Raw genomic sequence first — 18,663 nt, 5'->3', positions numbered from 1 at the left:
TGTATTTCTCCTTTGGAATTCTGATTTTTTAGAATTTTTTATTATATGTGAGTTTTGCAATATGGAGCTGTACTCACTTGCACTTAACTGAAGATATGAGTCTATATCTATATCTATATCTATCTATATATATTTTTTTTTAAAGGAAGCAAAAGCTTTTAGCACAAAAGCTGTCAGACAAATTTAGTATATCCCACAAGTAGGCGGTTTGAGTTTCAATGGAGGATCACTGAAGGGATATAAATAGTATCTGAGTGTCTTTCTTCCTGTAGGCAACATTCAGGTTCCAGAACAGAATAAATAATAGAACATTATTATTGCAATTTGTAATGTTTTTCTTACTGATTGAAATTCACTTCTGTGCAGAGGGCCATCCCAATGCTCCCACAGCATTTAAGTGGGACTTAAGTCCTCAAAATAAGGCTTAGATCAGACTTTGATAACAAAAATCCTTGCGCTGGCCCTCTGCACAGAAGTCAATTTCATCCAAAATACTAGTCTCTAAAACATGACAAAGAATGAAGCTGAAGCTGACTGTGGTAGCAATAGGACTTTGAAATATGTGTATAATCTGATGCACAGTTTTTCTATATTGTGGTTTATATATTTAATGGCTCACACAAGAAAAATATTTATTAAAACTGTTGTCAAAAATGTCCTTCTGCCTTCTATGTTTCTACAACTGCAAAAAAGAAGAAATTACCAGACTTATATCAATCTGTGTTATTAGTCAATAATTCTGCAATGTAAAGTCATTGTGTACAATAGAGACATTGGAAAATGTGGATAATCCAGAAATAAGTTTAATCACAATATAAAATTCAACAACTGCATTTAAAGATGAAAAAATTATCTGTAATATTCTGGAAGGAAAACTTTCACCCATTGAAAACATTGGGTCTGATCCTGTGAGGAACAAAGCCTCCTCAAGTTCCACTGAGGGGTTTGGGAGGAGAAGGGTATGCAGCACCTTTCTGTTTCTAGTATATAGACTAAATTTCATTTAGTCTGAAATCTCAGTTTGTTTTAGCAAATTATTAGCTTCTTTGTTACCTACCAACGCCTGGAGTTATCAACTATCACACCATTGTCAACTGAAAAGTTGTCTGTTGGTAATCCAGCAATATTCCAGGCTCTGATTTTTATTGGGTCACCAAGGGTCTTACTCAAGGAGAAGTTCTCAGAACAAGGGATATTTTTGTCCTACAAGAAAAAATAAATCTTTATTTCTTTAAATATTGTTAAAATACTGCTTAGGTTAAAAGTATTAATTTATTCACAACTTGCTTTAAAAAATTGGCTTTTGTTCAAGGAGAGAAAATCATGGGGTGGGGGGAATTCACTTTTGCAGAAAATGGAAAGATTTTTCCCAATTTAGTACAAATTTTGTGGTGACTTTCCCCAATTTTGTGAGATTTTTCTCGATTTTTTTTTCCAGTTCTGAAGGTATTCTATTTTACCCTTTTGTAATACGTTGTGTGATGATCACTAACACACTGCAGTGTAGTCGGGAAAACAGAACCATCTGGAAATCTTTAAATTGCAAGAAAATTTTCCCAACTTTTGTTTATTTGTTCTGTATTTAGACTTCCAATTAATATAATGCACTTTTCCAATGCCGGTCAGTCACATATTACTTCATCGTTACTTACTTACCTAAATCAAGTCTATGGTACAAGTCTATGGTATCTCTTTAAAAAAAGCACAAGCAAGTACTGTGCAGCAATAATTTCTTCAGTAAAGCACCAGCTATACAAATATATGTGCTAGCACAGACCTCTGCACCCATGAGGAAAACCACTGACTTCAGTAGAACAATGGGATTCTGTACAGGTACATAGGTCAAAATTAGTGCATCTATTTGCAGGATTGGGACCTAAGAGCAGCTAGGACTAGCAACATCCAACCACAAAGTGGAAGTTGAAAGGCCCTGATCTTGCAAAGGGAATATTCTGGTCCTGTGTTAGCCCTATTGGTCCCTTTGCAGGCTCATAGCCTAAGCCTTTATCTTCCACCTTGCCATCCACCATACCTCACGCTCCAGTACTGCAAACAGATGCCCCATGGAGTCCGACTGAAATCAGTGGGATGCTGTATGGCAGTAAGGGTCCATCTGAGCAATTCCTTTTGCAGAATCAGGGCATTAGATTGTGACTTGATATTTCATTCTGCAAGTATGCAAGCCCTTTTCATGCAACCACTTTTAAAATGTTTTAAAGGGAAGTAGCACAGTTTAACAGTGCTTAACATGTTTGCATCCATACTACAAACTTTAAAAAATGTTTCATTTTTATCCATTCAAAACTTAGATTTGGAAACAGAGTAAAGGAGCACCATCTCAAACATGGTAGTGTTGAAAATGGTTTATTTAAATGGTTTACTTGAAGGGCTTTACTTGGGGACAGGGCTTTTATCAGGATAACTAAATATGTAAAAATTCTTTTGGTTTGTGGTTGGGTTGGACAGACTAGCTAGCACTGTGCCATCCATCAAAATGTGGCTGCATTTTAGTTTGTAAAGTGATTCCTTTATTTATTTAAGGCCAATTTCTGAAGTCCTCTCAATCATTACTTAGTCTTTACTCACGTGAAACTCTCACTGAAGTCAATGGGTCAACATCAGATAATTGCTGGTACACAAGTGTAAACCTGGAATAAATCCACTGAATTACTCTAGATTTACAGAAGTGTAAATCAGCAAAATTTAGACCACTAACTTTAATATGATTTTACTAAGACACCAAGTAAAAAATTAGAAATTTCAAGATTTGGCTCACAGATTGTAAAGCATTTTGGGATCCCTTGGGATGAAAGATATTATTTAAACCTAAGATAAACTTTCTAACCTTGCACAACTTGCTCCAGTCTTTAGTACACGCTTGTCGAAAGGCAATAGTGAAAGCACCCAGGTAAGCTATCACTCCAGCTGATATCAGAACATCTCCTGTCAAATTATCATATGTATTTTGAAGATCATTTGCAGCATTACACCATCTACAGATAAGCAAAGATACCATATAAAAGAAGTTAAAACCGCTATATTGGTAGCATTAACAGAGTACATCATCAACACAAGAAGTGTTTTGCCTTTATGTTAAAGGTGAATTGCAAAGAAATAATTAAAACATTGTATTTGTGCCCTTGAATGTTGCTTTGAAGACTGCCTCAAGTGTTTTGGTGAGTATTTTTTAAATCACAATATTGGGACCTTTGACAATCTTTGAAGGACCTGATTGCCCCAGTCCCCAAATGAGGACACAGGGATGCAAAAGTTTAAGGCTCAGAGAACTAAAGCTCAGGTTTTGTCTCTACTTTTTGATGCATGTTCGAATCAGCATTTGTATTTACATCTGACCTTGATTTTTCTCCACCCAGTCCTCCAATCAGCTTCTCTGCTCTTTCTAGTTTCTTAGCACACAGAGCCACCTGGAATTCTAGACGAGCCTTTTCTTCAGTTTTCTCAACAAAGGTTTGTTGCAATTTTGCCAAATGATTCTCCACTGCTGCAAGTTCAGCTCTCTTCTGATTCAGTAATGCCATAGTTTCTGCTAAGGACTGCTGGGCCTCCCCTAGACGGGCTTTCTTGGGAGCAACCACCTGTTCAATTACAATTAATGCAGGGATGCTAAATCCATATATTATAGGTTTACTGATGTATAAAGTTCTATATGTAACACTTTGGATCAATATTCCAAGGTAAGGAAGAGAATATTTTATAATATTCATATTTGGAAAGAAGCCATAGTGATGAATAGGGAGGTGGGTCTAATATACTAAATGCACTATGTTTTTTGAGATTGAAGCTTAGGAAGCATAGCCAATTAACAATGTAAATTCATTCTAAATTACTTGAATAAAAAATTAAAATTAAACTGGCTCAGAACCTTATTGTATTAAATTAAAAAATTAAGTTGCATTACCAAGGCAGCAAACATACTGTATTGATACATGCCATAAATTTGCATCCAACATTGGACACCTTTTATTATTATTATAGCAGCAATGTTAGTACCATTGATAAAAAAAAATACCGAAGTGAGATAAACAAGGATTAAAGCAGACAGAATTTGTTCTCCTTTTTCCTCTAAGTTAAAAATTAAAAGAAAAAAACTATACAAAAATCCCCAAAACAATATCGTTCCAAAGTACCATCCATTGGCTAAAAAAAATTACTTTATTTATCATTTGATTTTCAATATCCATTTACAGATGGTAATTTAGGTCATATTGTTTAAAGAAAAAAAGAACATACAAATATTTTTCACAGTTTTCTAGTAGAATGAACATATTTCTGTTCTATTTAGTGGTGTGTGTACCCTACGGCAGAGACTCCTCAACTATTTAATTCTTTGGAATTCTCTGTAAGAGAAAGTCTCTTGCATGGACTCTCTCTCCATTCACCATCCCCTTTTTTCCTTCCTTGATTTTCAAAATATTTAATTATGTAGACAACCCACTCCCCATGGACCTCCTGGATCACAATTTTAGATATCCTCTTTTATGGTATAAGCAGAAAATAAAAGTATTATTGTAGTTTTTGACAGACTTTATAGTACTTCATTTTAATCTGTATGCTGCTTCAGTAAAACATATCTTATCTTCATCAAATCTGACAGTTATTTTCATCTTCACAGTCCGCTATTAAATTTGAAAATATATGTCCTAAATTTATTTTCCAATGCAGAACCTTTTATTTCAGTTTAACCGCAATCATAATAAATAGCTTAGTCTTGTAGTCCTCATGTGTATGTAGCTTCCACTAAAGTCAACGGGAGTTTCAGGAATGGTATCAAAACATACCTTAGCAACTCTGTCATACACTTCCATAGCCATAATCCATTTACACAAACCCTCAGCTGCGGAGGATGCTTTAGCCACCTTAGGTGGATCAAACTCAGGATTAGTCAGATATTCAGAACGAATCTTCTGCATGACAGTCACCTACATGATAAAAACATTACAGCCATAGGAAAACCTTATTTATCTCAGGCCCAGTTTTTCTACCCTTACCTTGCTGAACAATACCTTAACTCCAAAAGTTGATCAACTGAAATCAGTAAGGAATTACTCAATATGGGTAACTGTGACAGAGTCCAGCACTAATCTGTTTCTCTAATTTTCTTAATGTCTACATTCTTACCCAGCTTCCCCCCTAGTCAGATCGCCATCCTTTGTGTCCTTCAAGTCTTATTTTAAGTTGCCCCTCCTTCTGAAACAAATGCATTCCCTTTCTTCTTTTATATTCTTCCTTAGAATTTACTTACTGCAGCAAAGCTTTTTAATGATGATCCCCAAAGTTATATTTACTGAATGAAGACTGGATCTTCAACCAGAGTATGTGAATGAATTACATTGCCTGTGCCTACTTCTGGGCCCAATCTTGAGATACTAAGTACTCGCAACTTGCAAGGATCAGGCCCTGAGACCAGTGGTCTCCAAAGTGGGGTGCGCAAGAGTATCCGTGGGGGTGTGTGGCAGGCGGAGCGCTTTTTTTTTTTGCTTCGTCAGTTCGGGCAGGAGTCTGAGCAGCTTTTTTTTTTGCTTTGATAGGGGTGCGCGATCAAAAACGTTTGGAGACCACTGCCTTAGACAATAAGTTCCCTGCAGGAAGAGGTCACATCTTTATATTGTGCCCTTGTACATTTCTGGGCATATAATCATATGTTATCCACACTGTCAGATTTAATCTATTTTTCAGATAAACAGTTTTTTTACATGAAATAAAAAAAACCCACTGATATATTTAGTCCTTTCAAAACTAAATAAAATGTATTATGCCAGACCTGATTTTGTCACAGCTACTCTGGTAAACATACAGGGACTGATTTAGTAAACTGGTACAAGGAGATGTTACTTACATATTTTTGAGCTGGGTAAATCTCGGTACAGAACTTTTCACCCAAGGAGCTAGCGGGCAGTGGTACAGACATCCCCTACAGGGTACCTACTGAGGGATAACTCTAAATCCTGCTGGAATGCCATAGGAGGCACCACTGGTAGGAGCCACTGAGAGGAGGAGTTGAATCACTGTATTCCCAGTCTGCCCTGGCCATGCACCCTTCTTGAACAGTGTCATTCACTTCTCAGATGGCACTTGCTCCTAAAAGCCTGCAGAATAACTGAGATTGCAAGCTGCTGTGTGCTGACACAATTCCCTCTTCCCCATGCAGTTTATTTCCATGAAAGCCCTGTGTGAATTTATCCCTTGGTGTAATATCTTCTATACATGCTTTTGGAGGCAGATTTCGTAACTCAAAAGACATTAACCAAACACTTACTGGAATGTTATCCTTGTCATATTCTCTAAGATCCTTTAAGAAATTCATGTCACCCAGAACTTTCTTGCTAGGCCCCCAGTAATCCAAGACCTACAATGGAAATTAGGGAAGAACTTTTAAATCAAAATGAATTCATAAATATCCTCTAATTAACAGACAGGAATGCATACTTATTACCGAAGGTTGGTAAAAGTCAGATCGCAGCATGTTTAAGGATTTTGTTCAGACTGTTTATATTTTGAAGCTTTAATATACACCTCTACCTTGATATAACGCTGTTCTCGGGAGCCAAAAAATCTTACTGTGTTATAGATGAAACCGCGTTATATTGAACTTGCTTTGATCTGCCAGAGTGTGCAGCCCCGCCCCCCAGGAGCACTGCTTAACCGAGTTATATCAGAATTCGTGTTATATTGGGGCGCGTTATATCGGGGTAAAGGTGTACTACTAATCCAATGTATTTGCCACTTAGTTTCCTCATGTATGTTATTAATATAAGGCCCCATCTTCTCTAATGTTCTAATGTCAGAGCAATGTTCTTTTCCAAGACAGAAAGGAAAAAAATCCAATGGGGTCACATGGTATGAAGATGAAATCTCCTTGAGAATGCAACCAGCCACAGAGAGAGGAGTCTGTCAGACCAAATATTTCCCCAGACCCTACTTAAAAATCAAATAGTGATGGGGGGGGGGAGAGACCCTTTACTCTAATGATCGGGGGTACCTCATACAATAAGGGAGTTCTGCCTGATTCACCACCTGTAGTGGCTAAGGCAAGAGTCCACTTAACTGCCCTGTCTCTACAAAATCAGTAGCAACTCTCAGGGAGAAGGACAGATACAGGACCAGGAGTCACAGAAAGCAGAAAACAGTGAACTCTCCACTCCACAAGCTATTCTGTAGTTCCACAGCAGGTGGATTGGAAGTTGAAGCTGTCTCCTTGTGGACATACAGCCTGCACCCATGGTTTTCTTGAAGGCTGCATATGTGTGTCTAGTTTAAAGGGCCCTATATTTTTCATTTGAGAAGAACTGCTATTGATGAACAAATATATTAGAAAAATTATATTCTTATCTGAAATTTACTTTCTGCCATTTTACCTTGCCTCCAATCCCCGTAGGATCTGTAATTCTTTCAGGTTTTATATCTTTCATAACACAGATGGCAGCCATAACTAGTTTGACACCAGATGGAGGATTCTTCATTGATTTCACAATTGTTATATCAGCAGGCTAAAACAAAAGTGACATTTTAAAAATAAAATGTATTGATTTACAGTTTTGTATATCATATGCAAAATACATTAAATTCAACATTCATAACAAAAGAAAAAAGTTCTCAATTTCTCATGACCAAGTAGTATATACGTAGTGAATAAAAACAGAAATGAAAGGAATTTTAACATTGCATACAATAAATATAAGAATTATAGGGTTTTTTTTAGAAGGGATGATTTGAAAATCTATAGTTAATATTGCCTGAACACAAGAAGAGAGTCCATCAGACGGCAACTTTTTCTTATACTTGGGAGATCAAAATTAGAGCAAGTTTGGTAAGTGTAAACAAACCATACAAGAATCCAAGATTAGGTCAAAAGATTTCTTTGGTATTTGTCCCTAGGTGGCACACAAGACCTCTCATATGTTTGGTAAATCCAACTGATCAGTTCATGCAGGCATTTTCTCTACCATACTGTTCTAAAGTCTGGTAACTGAGTCATAATGGTGACTGAAAAATTCAAGATCCAGAAAATTCTTAGCCATATTATAATTTTAAAACAAAAATGTAAGCGATGGATTCCTTGAATGGACATCCCTAAGCTTAGCTGGATGGAGAAATTAAACACCAACGTTAACATGTCGATTTTGTGTAGTGCCTAATACAGCTCCAGTCTTGCCAATATGCTTGTGCTTAGCTTTAGTAATGTGATTAGTCCCATGAAAGAACTGAATCGGACTACATGTGAGAGTTAAGCATGTATAAATGTGTTTGTAAGATCTTAATCAGGATTCCTCTTCTCCTCTAAGTTTTTTTGTGTAGTAATGACCTACTTTAGGTGGTCTCCTAAAGCAACAAATTTAGGGCCTAATCCTGAGACTAGGGCCTAATGCTGAGCACTTCCTGAGACCTCAACTCCCACTGACTTCAACAGGAATTGAGGGTGCTCAGCACCTTGCAGGAGGAACACAGCTCCTTGCATGATCAGAACCACTCATTCCAAAAAGATGGTAAAACAAAGATATACAGAGTGGTGCTCAAAGAAGTTTGTGATGATTTGTCACTAAGCATATAGAGAAAACCTAAAGCAGAGATGGACCAGAAAAAAGAATAAAGGACAGAACCTACTAGCTGAGAGAGATGGGAGCCAGGGAAAGAAGGGAGAGAGACACACTGCCTTGGGAAAGTATTTATAAATGTAAGCAGTCAGGATGAGCTCTACCCTGACATCTGGTGGTGAATTGTGGCGAGTTGTGGAAAAGAACTTCAGGGGCTGATCTTGTTTGCATAGGCACACACACGTGCCTAGCATGATCCCAAATAGTCATTTTGGCTGCTGTGGGATCCCCAGTTTCTCTGTTATTGGGGCAGGAATAATATAGTGTTGTTACCCTGATTATGTGAATCAAGGACAATGAAACTGTTTCGTGACAGAGGGACTTGCCATCAACTAAGTAGCACTTGCTAGACAAAGGACATGGGTTCCAAAACCCAGTGAATTGAGAGAGGCTGGGGGCAGGTATTTGTACCTGATGGTATGGGCCCCCTTTGAGGGCCTGAAATACTAATTGCACCTCCTCCTCGCTCTACTGTGGACTATCAGAGCTCATTTTAATTCCATTAGGAGTCTAGTTACCCGCTGCTGAGCTGAATTCACTTTGGGACAATGGTGCACCAGCACTGAGGCTCCCCTACTACAAGCTGACATCACTAAAGAGCTAAAATTACTAAGAGCTGAAATCACTGAGTGCTGTGGGCGGGGGGGGTTGAAGATATGTTGCTGAGCAGCTGGTGGAGCAGAGCAGTTTGCGGGACGACTGGAGTGGCTCGCGGGACAGCTGGGGGAGCGGAGCAGTTCGTGGAATGGTTGGAGCGGCTCATGGGCTGGCCGGTGGAGCGGAGTGGTTGGTGGAGTGGCTCGCGGTGAAGGCTGCAGCAGAACCCCATGGAGAGGCGGGGCAGTCGGCCTCGGACCACGTAAGGTGCCCCTTAACACTGCTGTGCCCTCCCCCCAGGCTGGGAGGTAAAACTCTGCAGATAAACTTTTGAACTCTGGGGCTGCACTGACCAGGGACAGAGACTTTTGGGTTGTTGGACTTCTGGGTGATTTTTGGGTTGCTGGACTCAAGAGACTTTTGGGGTGTTGGACTTTTGGGACTTTGGGTGATTTTTTGGGTTGCTGGACTTAAGACCCTGAGGGGAAAAGGATACTGCCAAACTTACTTGGGGGGAGGGTGTCTTTTGCTCATGGTTTGTGTTATGAATCCTGTTTGTGGTGTTTCCCCAACATAATGCCACATTGTTTCCCTCCTTTATTAAAAGGATTTTGCTACACTCAGACTCCATGCCTGCGAGAGGGGAAGTATTGCCTCTTAGAGGTGCCCGGGGGGTGGTATGTAATTGTCCCAGGTCACTGGGTGGGGGCTCGAGCCAGTTTTGCATTGTGTTATTGAAATGGAACACCTAGATACTGAACCCGGCCCTTGTTGCTGCCAACTCAGACGGGCAGAAGGGTTACATAAAGAAAGTCTAGGGAGAAAAAAATCCCACAGGCTTTCAAGCGGAGAAGATATCTGAAACCTGTTTTCTCAGAAGTGCTTTCTGTGTCACACAACAAAAAGAAGTATGCTTTTTAACAATCAGAAGAGGAATAAAAGGATATCTAGGGCATTGTGATTGTCCCCAGATGTCAAAAACGGAGAACTTTAACCTTTTTCAAACCTTTCTCCTTAACGTGTTCTTTGGCAAATAACCCAAAATACACAGAAAAATTAAATAATTCTTTAGAGTGTCATTTTTTAAAATTTAGCTTGCCTTAAGTGTGTCAAGTGCAGAAAGTGCTGCCTCTAGCGCTGGAATTGCTTCTGCCAAGTCACTCTCACACTCATTCTTCAGTTCCTGGGCTTCTGCTGCTTTTTCTGTAGCAATCTCTTCATCTATTTTCACAGTTTTACTTTTTGCTTCCACTTCTGCAGACTCCTTCTCTATAATCTAAAGAAAACCCTCATGAGCAGAATTCACCAAACTTGCCACTGAATGGTGTTTATTCAACCAACTGTCTGGGGCTATGATGTAGAGCATCTATAAAATAATGTTGGTTTACTTCTTTGTCTTTTTCAGTAGGTTAATATTAGAATCATTATTAATTTATGTGACACTAATCTGCATAAAAATGTTTTCTCAAACTGAAAAGAAAAGATCTGTAGGTAATGGGAATTTTGTAGGAGTAACATAACATCTCTGTGGACCCACGTCAATAGCTAGCAGAATCAAAGAAACATAAGCAGCCTTAGATTTGAAATTGGAACTGAGACATATAAAAGTTGTTCCTTGTACTAAATAAGGGCTTTATATCCCTACAATTTTGAAATTCCTACCAAGAAATCCACCACTACATGCACTAAGATTACACTTACTACAAATAGCTGTTTTTACAGTCCTTTTACAGTGTAAAAAGCCACAAGTTTACCGGTTTCAGAGTAGCAGCCGTGTTAGTCTGTATTCTTGTTCTTTTTAAGTTTACTGGTGATTTTTTTTGCATCATGCTGCAACTTAAAAATGGATTTGTTATGTAAAATGATTTTTACAGGCCCCTAGTCTGTAATATAGACTACACCTATTTTGCTTTCTTTTGAATGAAGAGGCCATCACTTAATTCAGTGCAATGATTCCCTCCCAATTCTATAAATCTGATGACTAGTTTCCTTGAAGCTGACGGGTGCTGGGGACTCTGACCTGGAAAGCAGATTTGTCAGAGTAGGCGGAATGTACTGGAATGCATTTTTAGAAAGCCATTTTTAAGTAACAGCCAAGTTGACAAAAATGTCAAGAAAGATGTCCCTCTATTTGGTACTACAGTTATTGTTAGAGCAGCCACGTACATCTACTAAGAGAGAGTTACGCTAAAATCCACTGAATTTTAATGAGAATTGGGCACCTTACTTCCTTAGGCTCTGTTGAAAACCCCAGCCTATAACCTTAGGCCATGTCTACACTAGTAGGACTTCAATGGTACAGCTGTACTGGTATACTACACTGGCAAAGTGCTCCTAGTGTAGATGCAGTTTATACCAGCAAAACTGAGCTTTTGCCAGTATAGCTTATTCCAGCCCCATTGAGCAAAACAAGCTATACTAGCAAAAGTGCAATTTTGCCTGTAAACTGCATCTACATTAGGGGCTTTTGCCAGCATAGTTATATCAGTCAGGGATCACACCTCTGACCAACATAGCTGTACTGGCAGACGTTTTTAGTTTAGACATAGCATCAGTGTGTAACCACAGGCACTTCAAGAACAAGAACAGAGCTCATATCTTAAACTCATCTCCCTGTAAGACAAACAGCATACAATAGCAGAATTGTACTACCCCTTTCAGGAATTCACTGTAAAGCTCCTCCATGAATAACTGAGATTCTGAGGTATGGACAAATATATTGTACAGTAAGCACTCTTAATTAAAAACTAATTGCTTTGCAAGTGGCATTATGGATCTGTAATATTCACACAAACACTGGACTACATGCTTTCAAAGGGTTGCTTAGGCTTGGTCTACACTACAGAGTTAGGATGACATAAGGCAGCTTATGTCGACCTAACTATGTTAGTGTCTACACTACATATCCCGCCGATATACATGCTTTACTACACTGACACCATAACTCCACCTCCACAAGAGGCGTAGGGCTTATGTTGGTGTAGTTAAGGTGACACAGTGTCTGTGTAGACACTGCGTTCCTTATGTTGGCTGTTGGCTGTCATTCTTTTCCACTGAAGCCGTAAAATTAACAAGAAAGCCATCTCCCGAGCCAGGCTGCTACTAGGTCCTCTCCAAGCCAGACTGCAACCCAGGCTCCCGGCTATGGCTGCTGCCCAGGCTCCCCACTCTCCACTGGGAGCCCTGATGCCCCTCCCCCCGGGGTCCCAGTTCCCCATTCCCCACCGGTAGCATGGCAGCTGACTGGACTCCAGGCGTGGATCTCCCTGCTGGAGGCAACAAGTCCTGGGCAGCTTCTCCCCAGCTCCTGGCTGGAAATGGGAAGGCAAGAAGCCCAGGTGGCTGCCCTCTGCTCCTGGCTGGGAGTGGGAAGGCAAGAAGCCTGGGCAGCAGCCTTTCCCCCGACACAAACTCCTGACTAGGAGCAGGGAGGCAAGAAGCCTGGCCAGCTGGGCTCCCAGCAGGGAGCTGCACGGAGCTGAGAGCCCTGGCACTCAGCCCCCCACACTGCCCTTCTTCAGTTGGTGGAAGTGCTCCTGGTGAGGACGCATGCCACCAACAGAAGGAAGGTAATGTGGACACCAGCCACCACAGTAATTACCATTATGGGATACCATTATGGGAGACAGCTTTACATTCTACTGGGCCTTCACAGAGCTTTACCAGCAGGAGCCTCTAATGGGAAGCCCTACTTCCCCAGATTTCATGGAAACCCCACCTTATCAACATGATAGTTGTGTTGTGGTCAAAGACACCCTTGCAATGATTTTAGTTCAAAGACTCAAGCCTGAGGCCAGTTTATTGACATACATACCAGTGCACTGGGGTGCAGTCCGAAGACTGACACCCCGAGGGCTGCTCTCAGGCGGGTTTTTATTTCATTAAACCGCAAGCAAAGTACAAACAATACGTCATGAGTTAAGAAATTAGGGTTGGGGTCAGTCCCCTCTTCCCCGGTACCTTCCTCATTAATTTCCGAGACGTGGGTGTTTATTTGGGTAGAGGGGCGCTTGGTGGTTTTCCCCAGGGGTGGTACTTGGCACCAGTTTGGGTACATTTCTCAAGACACATGTTATTTTCCGGGGTCTTTTGGTTAAAGATTGGGGGGGTTTCCAGGGGACGCCTACAGAGGGTCTATGATTGGTCATTTTGCAGATAGCTGGAATCACGGAGTGGGTCACAGATCACCCAAAGGAGAAGCTGCATGAGTTAAGAAATTGCATTTAGCTAAAGTTACCTATTGCTTCACACAAGTGGTTATTATATTTCATTAGTCATCAACATATTTCATTAGTGCTGCTGCTGGGGCTTTTCTTCTATTTTTTCTCTCCTTGCCCTCCCCCCGCTCCTCTGGTCATGACCCTTGACCGAGTTTGGCAGGGAATTGTGCAGTCTAGTCTAGCCCTGGCCTGTACTGCTTTGTGTAAGGGTAGTTAGCATAACAGATCTCTGTGGGAGGGTTTATTTTGGGGCCTTCAGATTCACCGCTCTGGCTATTAAAAAGAAGGTCCCCCTGTTCCATTTCTCCACAGTTGCTAATTAAAATAATAATTTAGTCATTACAAATAACTCAAATTATGTATTTCATCATTGAACAATATATTTGCTTAACTCTACCTTCATCATATTTGCATTATCCACTTTAGCCGCCTCCAGTTTGGGTTGCAGATCAACTAGCTCTTGCTTCATTTCACCAACCTAGATGGACATTTCCTTATAAAATTATCACAGTAGCAGTAAATGCTGATGCTAAAAATATAGCAAATAATAAGTAGAAAGTTTAACATTTAAATACAGTATAAAATCAAATATGGGTAATATGTTTAAAAGAACCCCATAAAAACTTGTTATATTCCCTGAAAACAGGCTAGAACATTAGTGACAAGAACTTGGGAACATAAGACATAAACCAGAAATGAGTCCCAGGACAGTTGAGACTGCCCCACCATGCAATCGCACTCATAAATTTGTCCAGCTCGCTCTTAAAACTAATTAAGCTATTTGACCACACAACTCCTATTGGACTATCACTCCAGAAGCCTTATAATAAGCCTCAAGCAGCCACTTGGAGTGTGTTGAGACCCATGATCTCAACCCGTCAGTACAGCAAACTCTTGTGGACAGACACTGGAATAAAGATATTTTTGTGGACATTGCTGAGCAGATCTCCATGAGGGGTCACAAAAAGTAGATTGGAAGACTATAAAGGAAACAGGGTGTTAAACTCAGAAAGTGGAGGGTAAGAGAATGGTTGGAAAACCCAAAACTAGATGGATGGATGTTGCACAAAAGGATTTAATTTGCTGCAGAGTTTCTGAGGAACTTCTTCAAAAGAGACTGGAATGAAGAAGGAGGACTTGAAGAGCTGACCACATACAAAAGGAAGTAAGGCTAGTAGATGACGACGACGACAACAAAGGTACAGACACAAGATAAAATAAGGAGTGGCACAATGTGTCACTTCTACCACCCATAAAAGAAACTGCAGTGCTCACAATCCATTCCCTCTCCTGCCCCCCAGGATAACAACTAGATGTATAGCTGCACATTTTCAGGCCTCAGATTCAAAGTAACAGCAATAGGTATCCCTGACAGTATTGTTCAGCCTGTTCCCATTTTCTGTTGCATGCCTTGCTGGCTGCTCAAACAGCTGAACAAGCTAAGCCAAACCTCAGCCTCCCACCCACCATTAAGACTTTCTCCCTTAATTTCACAAATATAGTGAAAAATACAACATGCAGCTATAATCTTAGGCAAGTTTTTTCCTGCAGCTTCCCACCTATTCCACAAACAGCACCACCTTTCTTTCAGACAGCCCAATGTACACTTCACTACCATTCCACAACTACTGACATAATAGTTAAACAGTTACTTCCTACTGTCCAAGTGACCTGTGAATGGCTTCATTAACCAGGAAAATAGAGAATAAGCTGGGTCTCTCCCCAGATAGTTGAAACAATCTCCACACCATTAATATCCATAGTGAGCTTGGATGCAAACTGTCCTTCCTCCATTAAGGACTGCGTTCTGAAAGATCCTGCTACTGTGGACCCTTCCAGACTACCCTATATTTATGTTAATAAGCCTGCCACAGTGATCAACCAGTCCTTGGCGCACCAGGCAGAAATACCCCTTTCTGTTTATAAACTCTGAGTTCTGGTACAGGGGGCATACCGGTCCCATCAACTGCTCCAATACAGTATGGAAACCCAAGCATGCAAAGCCATCTATGTCCTGAGCATTACCAAGCTTTATAAGCTGGTGCCCGTGCAACAGTACTTTATGCATGGCATCGCACATCTGCATAACAATCGCATCAGCAGTCAGTCTCCCTACACCTAATAGGTTGGTTACAGATCAATGACATTTGTGAGTGGCCAGCTTCCGATGGCATTGGCAACCTGCTTCTCAACAGGTATGGGGCACAGCATGTTGGTATGCTGCCATTGCAACTCTAAGGCTACTTCAGCCCAGATCTCAAAATAGGCTGCCTTCATCACTGCTGGTCATCCCAGGTGTGGAGAACAAGCTGGTTTCTCAAGCCCAGAAATAGCTCCAGTAGTAGCAGTGGCTTGGTGTCATCCTCATCATCCTCCGTCTGCTGCTCCTGAAGCTGCTGCAGCTGGAGGACCCACTGCTGCAGCCACATCATCTGCTTGGTGATGCAGCTGGCGAAGTCTAAAATGAAACCACCCTGCTCAGAGAGCTAAAATGCAGCCCAAACAGTCTCTGAGTATTTGCAGTTGCCAGAATAGTGGAGCGGAGCATTGTTGGTTCCATGCTCACTGACAGCAATCTGAAAATGGTGCTAGCCCACCCAGAAAGAGAGGAAGCATGGGACAGAGAGAGCAGAATCATGGGATTTTTTAAAATTTGAACCCAAGCCCCAGAATGTCACTGGCTTCCACTATGCATCCCACAATGTACAGCGAGAAAAATCCCTGAATATACACAACTTAGCAGCAAAACAAAGGACCAAGGGATACCCTCCAAGAATGCCACACAGTATGCAGCAAGCCCCAGCCATGTATGTACACAATGATTTTAAAAGGGTACAACCGTCCCATGTGCACAATATTCATGCAGTCTGCATGTTGTGCATTATCTGGCACATGTCTACTCGCTGTGGTCTAAACCCCCTGTGTAGACAAGCCCTGAGATTTCTGCCCAAAATACATCCTGAATTGTGAAAATCTTATAAGAGCTCCTGTTTTCATGCCACTTCTGATATTCTGGCACCAAATCTCACATGAATAGTTATTCTGATGAGGTTTTGGCTACATCTGAGCCAAAACTGAAAAATAAATTCTCTGCTATTTTCAGAGAGAGAAGGTGGGTGAGGTAATATCTTTTATTGGACCAACTTTTGTTGGTGAATGAGATAGACCACTTTTGAATCCAAAACCAAAACCATAGGGGTTGTTTCAGATGTAGGGATTGGAATCTAGCTCCCACCCTGGAAATGTTAAGGTTTTGATTTGAGGTTCTGCTTTTGGCTTGTCTCTATAGAACTGTTTCTGAGTTCAATTTCTGCCTGTTCTAACATGTGCATCTACTCACCTGAGATTCAGCAAAAGCTAGTTTATCTAGTCCATTAGTATAGCCCTTTTTGGCTTTCATCACAGTATCCCGTTTTTGAGTTAAAAGTTGCTGGAAGGCAGCAATAAGTTCAAGATAAGAAGTAGGAGTTACATAATTATGTCGTCTCAGGGTTTCCAAGAATCTATGGAAAAGAAAGATAATCTTTCTAACTACAATTAATGGAACATAAAAGGGATGGAAAATAAGAAGTGTGACAACTAACAGGAATGATCCATTTGTTTTAAGAATAAAAATGTCACACAAACACGTTCTAAACTTGCACAGTTCTTCAAATTTACAAATTCACAATACAGAAATTATCAGTAATGATGGTGACTAAACTATCTTACCAAATAATGTAATCCATCACCTAATTGCCTTAATTGTTAACGAATGTTCTCTAACCTATTATTTTTAATTTTAGATTATTCTTCATTTTACCACTTTTGACAGCATAAAAAGTCTCATCTTATCCTACTTATACCTTTATTTATATAAAATATTACCCCGTTTTTAAAAAATATACAAAACTAACTTTTCAGAGAGTGACAAAACAGAAGTATGGAAGTGTTTACAGATGGGCACCACTTCTTGCCGTTCGTTGTCTGTGAGCTGAAGTGTTTCTAAGAATTTATTAGCCACACGTTCAAGGGCATCTTCAGGCCATGGCTGAAAAAAAAAGGCAGAGGGAGGACATAAAATGTATGTGTTACCACTCATAATTTGTGCAAAGGCATAATTTTTACATTATGGAACAAGCAATTTCTTTAATGGGTCCAACACAATGCGTCTCAAGAAATGGCTTGCTGGTGGCTAATCAATAGATCTAGCTGTAGTTTAATTGCTGATAACACCATTTGTAAGGATTGTGGCCTTTTATCAATTAAAAGTAATTATCCAGGTTTTAGTTCTGCTAAGGAACCTCTATCTTCAGTTTTTCCCAGCAGCACAGGAAAACACTGAGCACCATCACAACAGGAAATCTCCCTAACACTTGTCAACCATTCCAAATTGCTTTCACCTTTGCTTCCAACTTGTTGATTCTGTAAACTGGCAGCAGAAATTATGAACATATTACTTTTTCACCCAACTGATTTTGTTAACAAAAACATCTAGGTTAATTATACACTATTATATTGGTAACAAGATTCAGATGTGAACAACTATTTTAAAATCTTAAGTGCCTTGAGACACAGCACATCATATATTATCTGATTAAACAAAACACACAATAATCGGCAAATGAAGGAATAAAGCATCATTAGAGAGCAAGTTGTTGATGACAGAGTAACATTAGGTATAACCATGTTGAAACTGGTCAGTACCTACAATATTTTGCATCTAGACATTCTAATTTTTAAAAAAATATTTTTCAGCTTTACATGTAACAGGAAGAAATATCAAATAGTTTCTCAAAAATATGACTGAGGATGACTTGTTATATTTTAAATATTTTGAGAGAGAATGAGCCCTGCTCGTTAGAAGGTAAAAGGGAAACATAATGGGGTATGAAAATACAGGTATTAGAAAACTGAAACCATATTTGTTGAGGCAGCAACATATTTTCACAAACCTGGAACCAGTCAATAGTACAACAGTTGATGAGAGAAGGGAATTGTCTCAGACGATTGCGGAAAGCATCTCCGATTGGGCTGAACGCTACCACAACGTGGAGATTTTCTTTGCAGCGGTTCACAAAGTAGGCAAACAAGGCCAGGGGACTGAGTTCATCGTGTTTACTGCCAGCTTGAGCTATTGCACGAACACCCTAGAGAATAATGGGGGGGATGGAGAAGCCATTGATTAATAACCTGTCACTAAATACTGTATTTCAAAATGATTTAAATCATCCTTTTTTGACATCACATGATCT

At 40.1% G+C, this 18,663-nt stretch overlaps 1 protein-coding gene across 2 annotated transcripts in view; it reads right to left on the bottom strand.

The window, feature by feature from the left end:
- The window catches only part of DNAH12 (dynein axonemal heavy chain 12), a 169,257-nt gene that overhangs the window by 39,967 nt on the left and 110,627 nt on the right, over window positions 1-18,663 (bottom strand). For both annotated transcript variants that reach the window (XM_054036279.1, XM_054036278.1), the window contains exons 44-54: window positions 18,364-18,558; window positions 17,326-17,459; window positions 16,770-16,932; window positions 13,827-13,907; window positions 10,309-10,485; window positions 7,377-7,508; window positions 6,278-6,367; window positions 4,800-4,940; window positions 3,355-3,596; window positions 2,846-2,993; window positions 1,058-1,203 (exon numbers count right to left, since the gene is read on the bottom strand). In XM_054036279.1, the coding sequence (XP_053892254.1) occupies window positions 1,058-1,203; window positions 2,846-2,993; window positions 3,355-3,596; window positions 4,800-4,940; window positions 6,278-6,367; window positions 7,377-7,508; window positions 10,309-10,485; window positions 13,827-13,907; window positions 16,770-16,932; window positions 17,326-17,459; window positions 18,364-18,558 (1,649 nt within the window). The remainder of the gene's footprint in view (window positions 1-1,057; window positions 1,204-2,845; window positions 2,994-3,354; window positions 3,597-4,799; window positions 4,941-6,277; window positions 6,368-7,376; window positions 7,509-10,308; window positions 10,486-13,826; window positions 13,908-16,769; window positions 16,933-17,325; window positions 17,460-18,363; window positions 18,559-18,663) is intronic.

This window comes from Malaclemys terrapin, chromosome 7 (assembly GCF_027887155.1).
Source record: "Malaclemys terrapin pileata isolate rMalTer1 chromosome 7, rMalTer1.hap1, whole genome shotgun sequence".
NCBI classification, from domain to species: Eukaryota; Metazoa; Chordata; order Testudines; family Emydidae; genus Malaclemys; species Malaclemys terrapin.
This window is presented reverse-complemented; position numbering and strand designations above follow the sequence as displayed.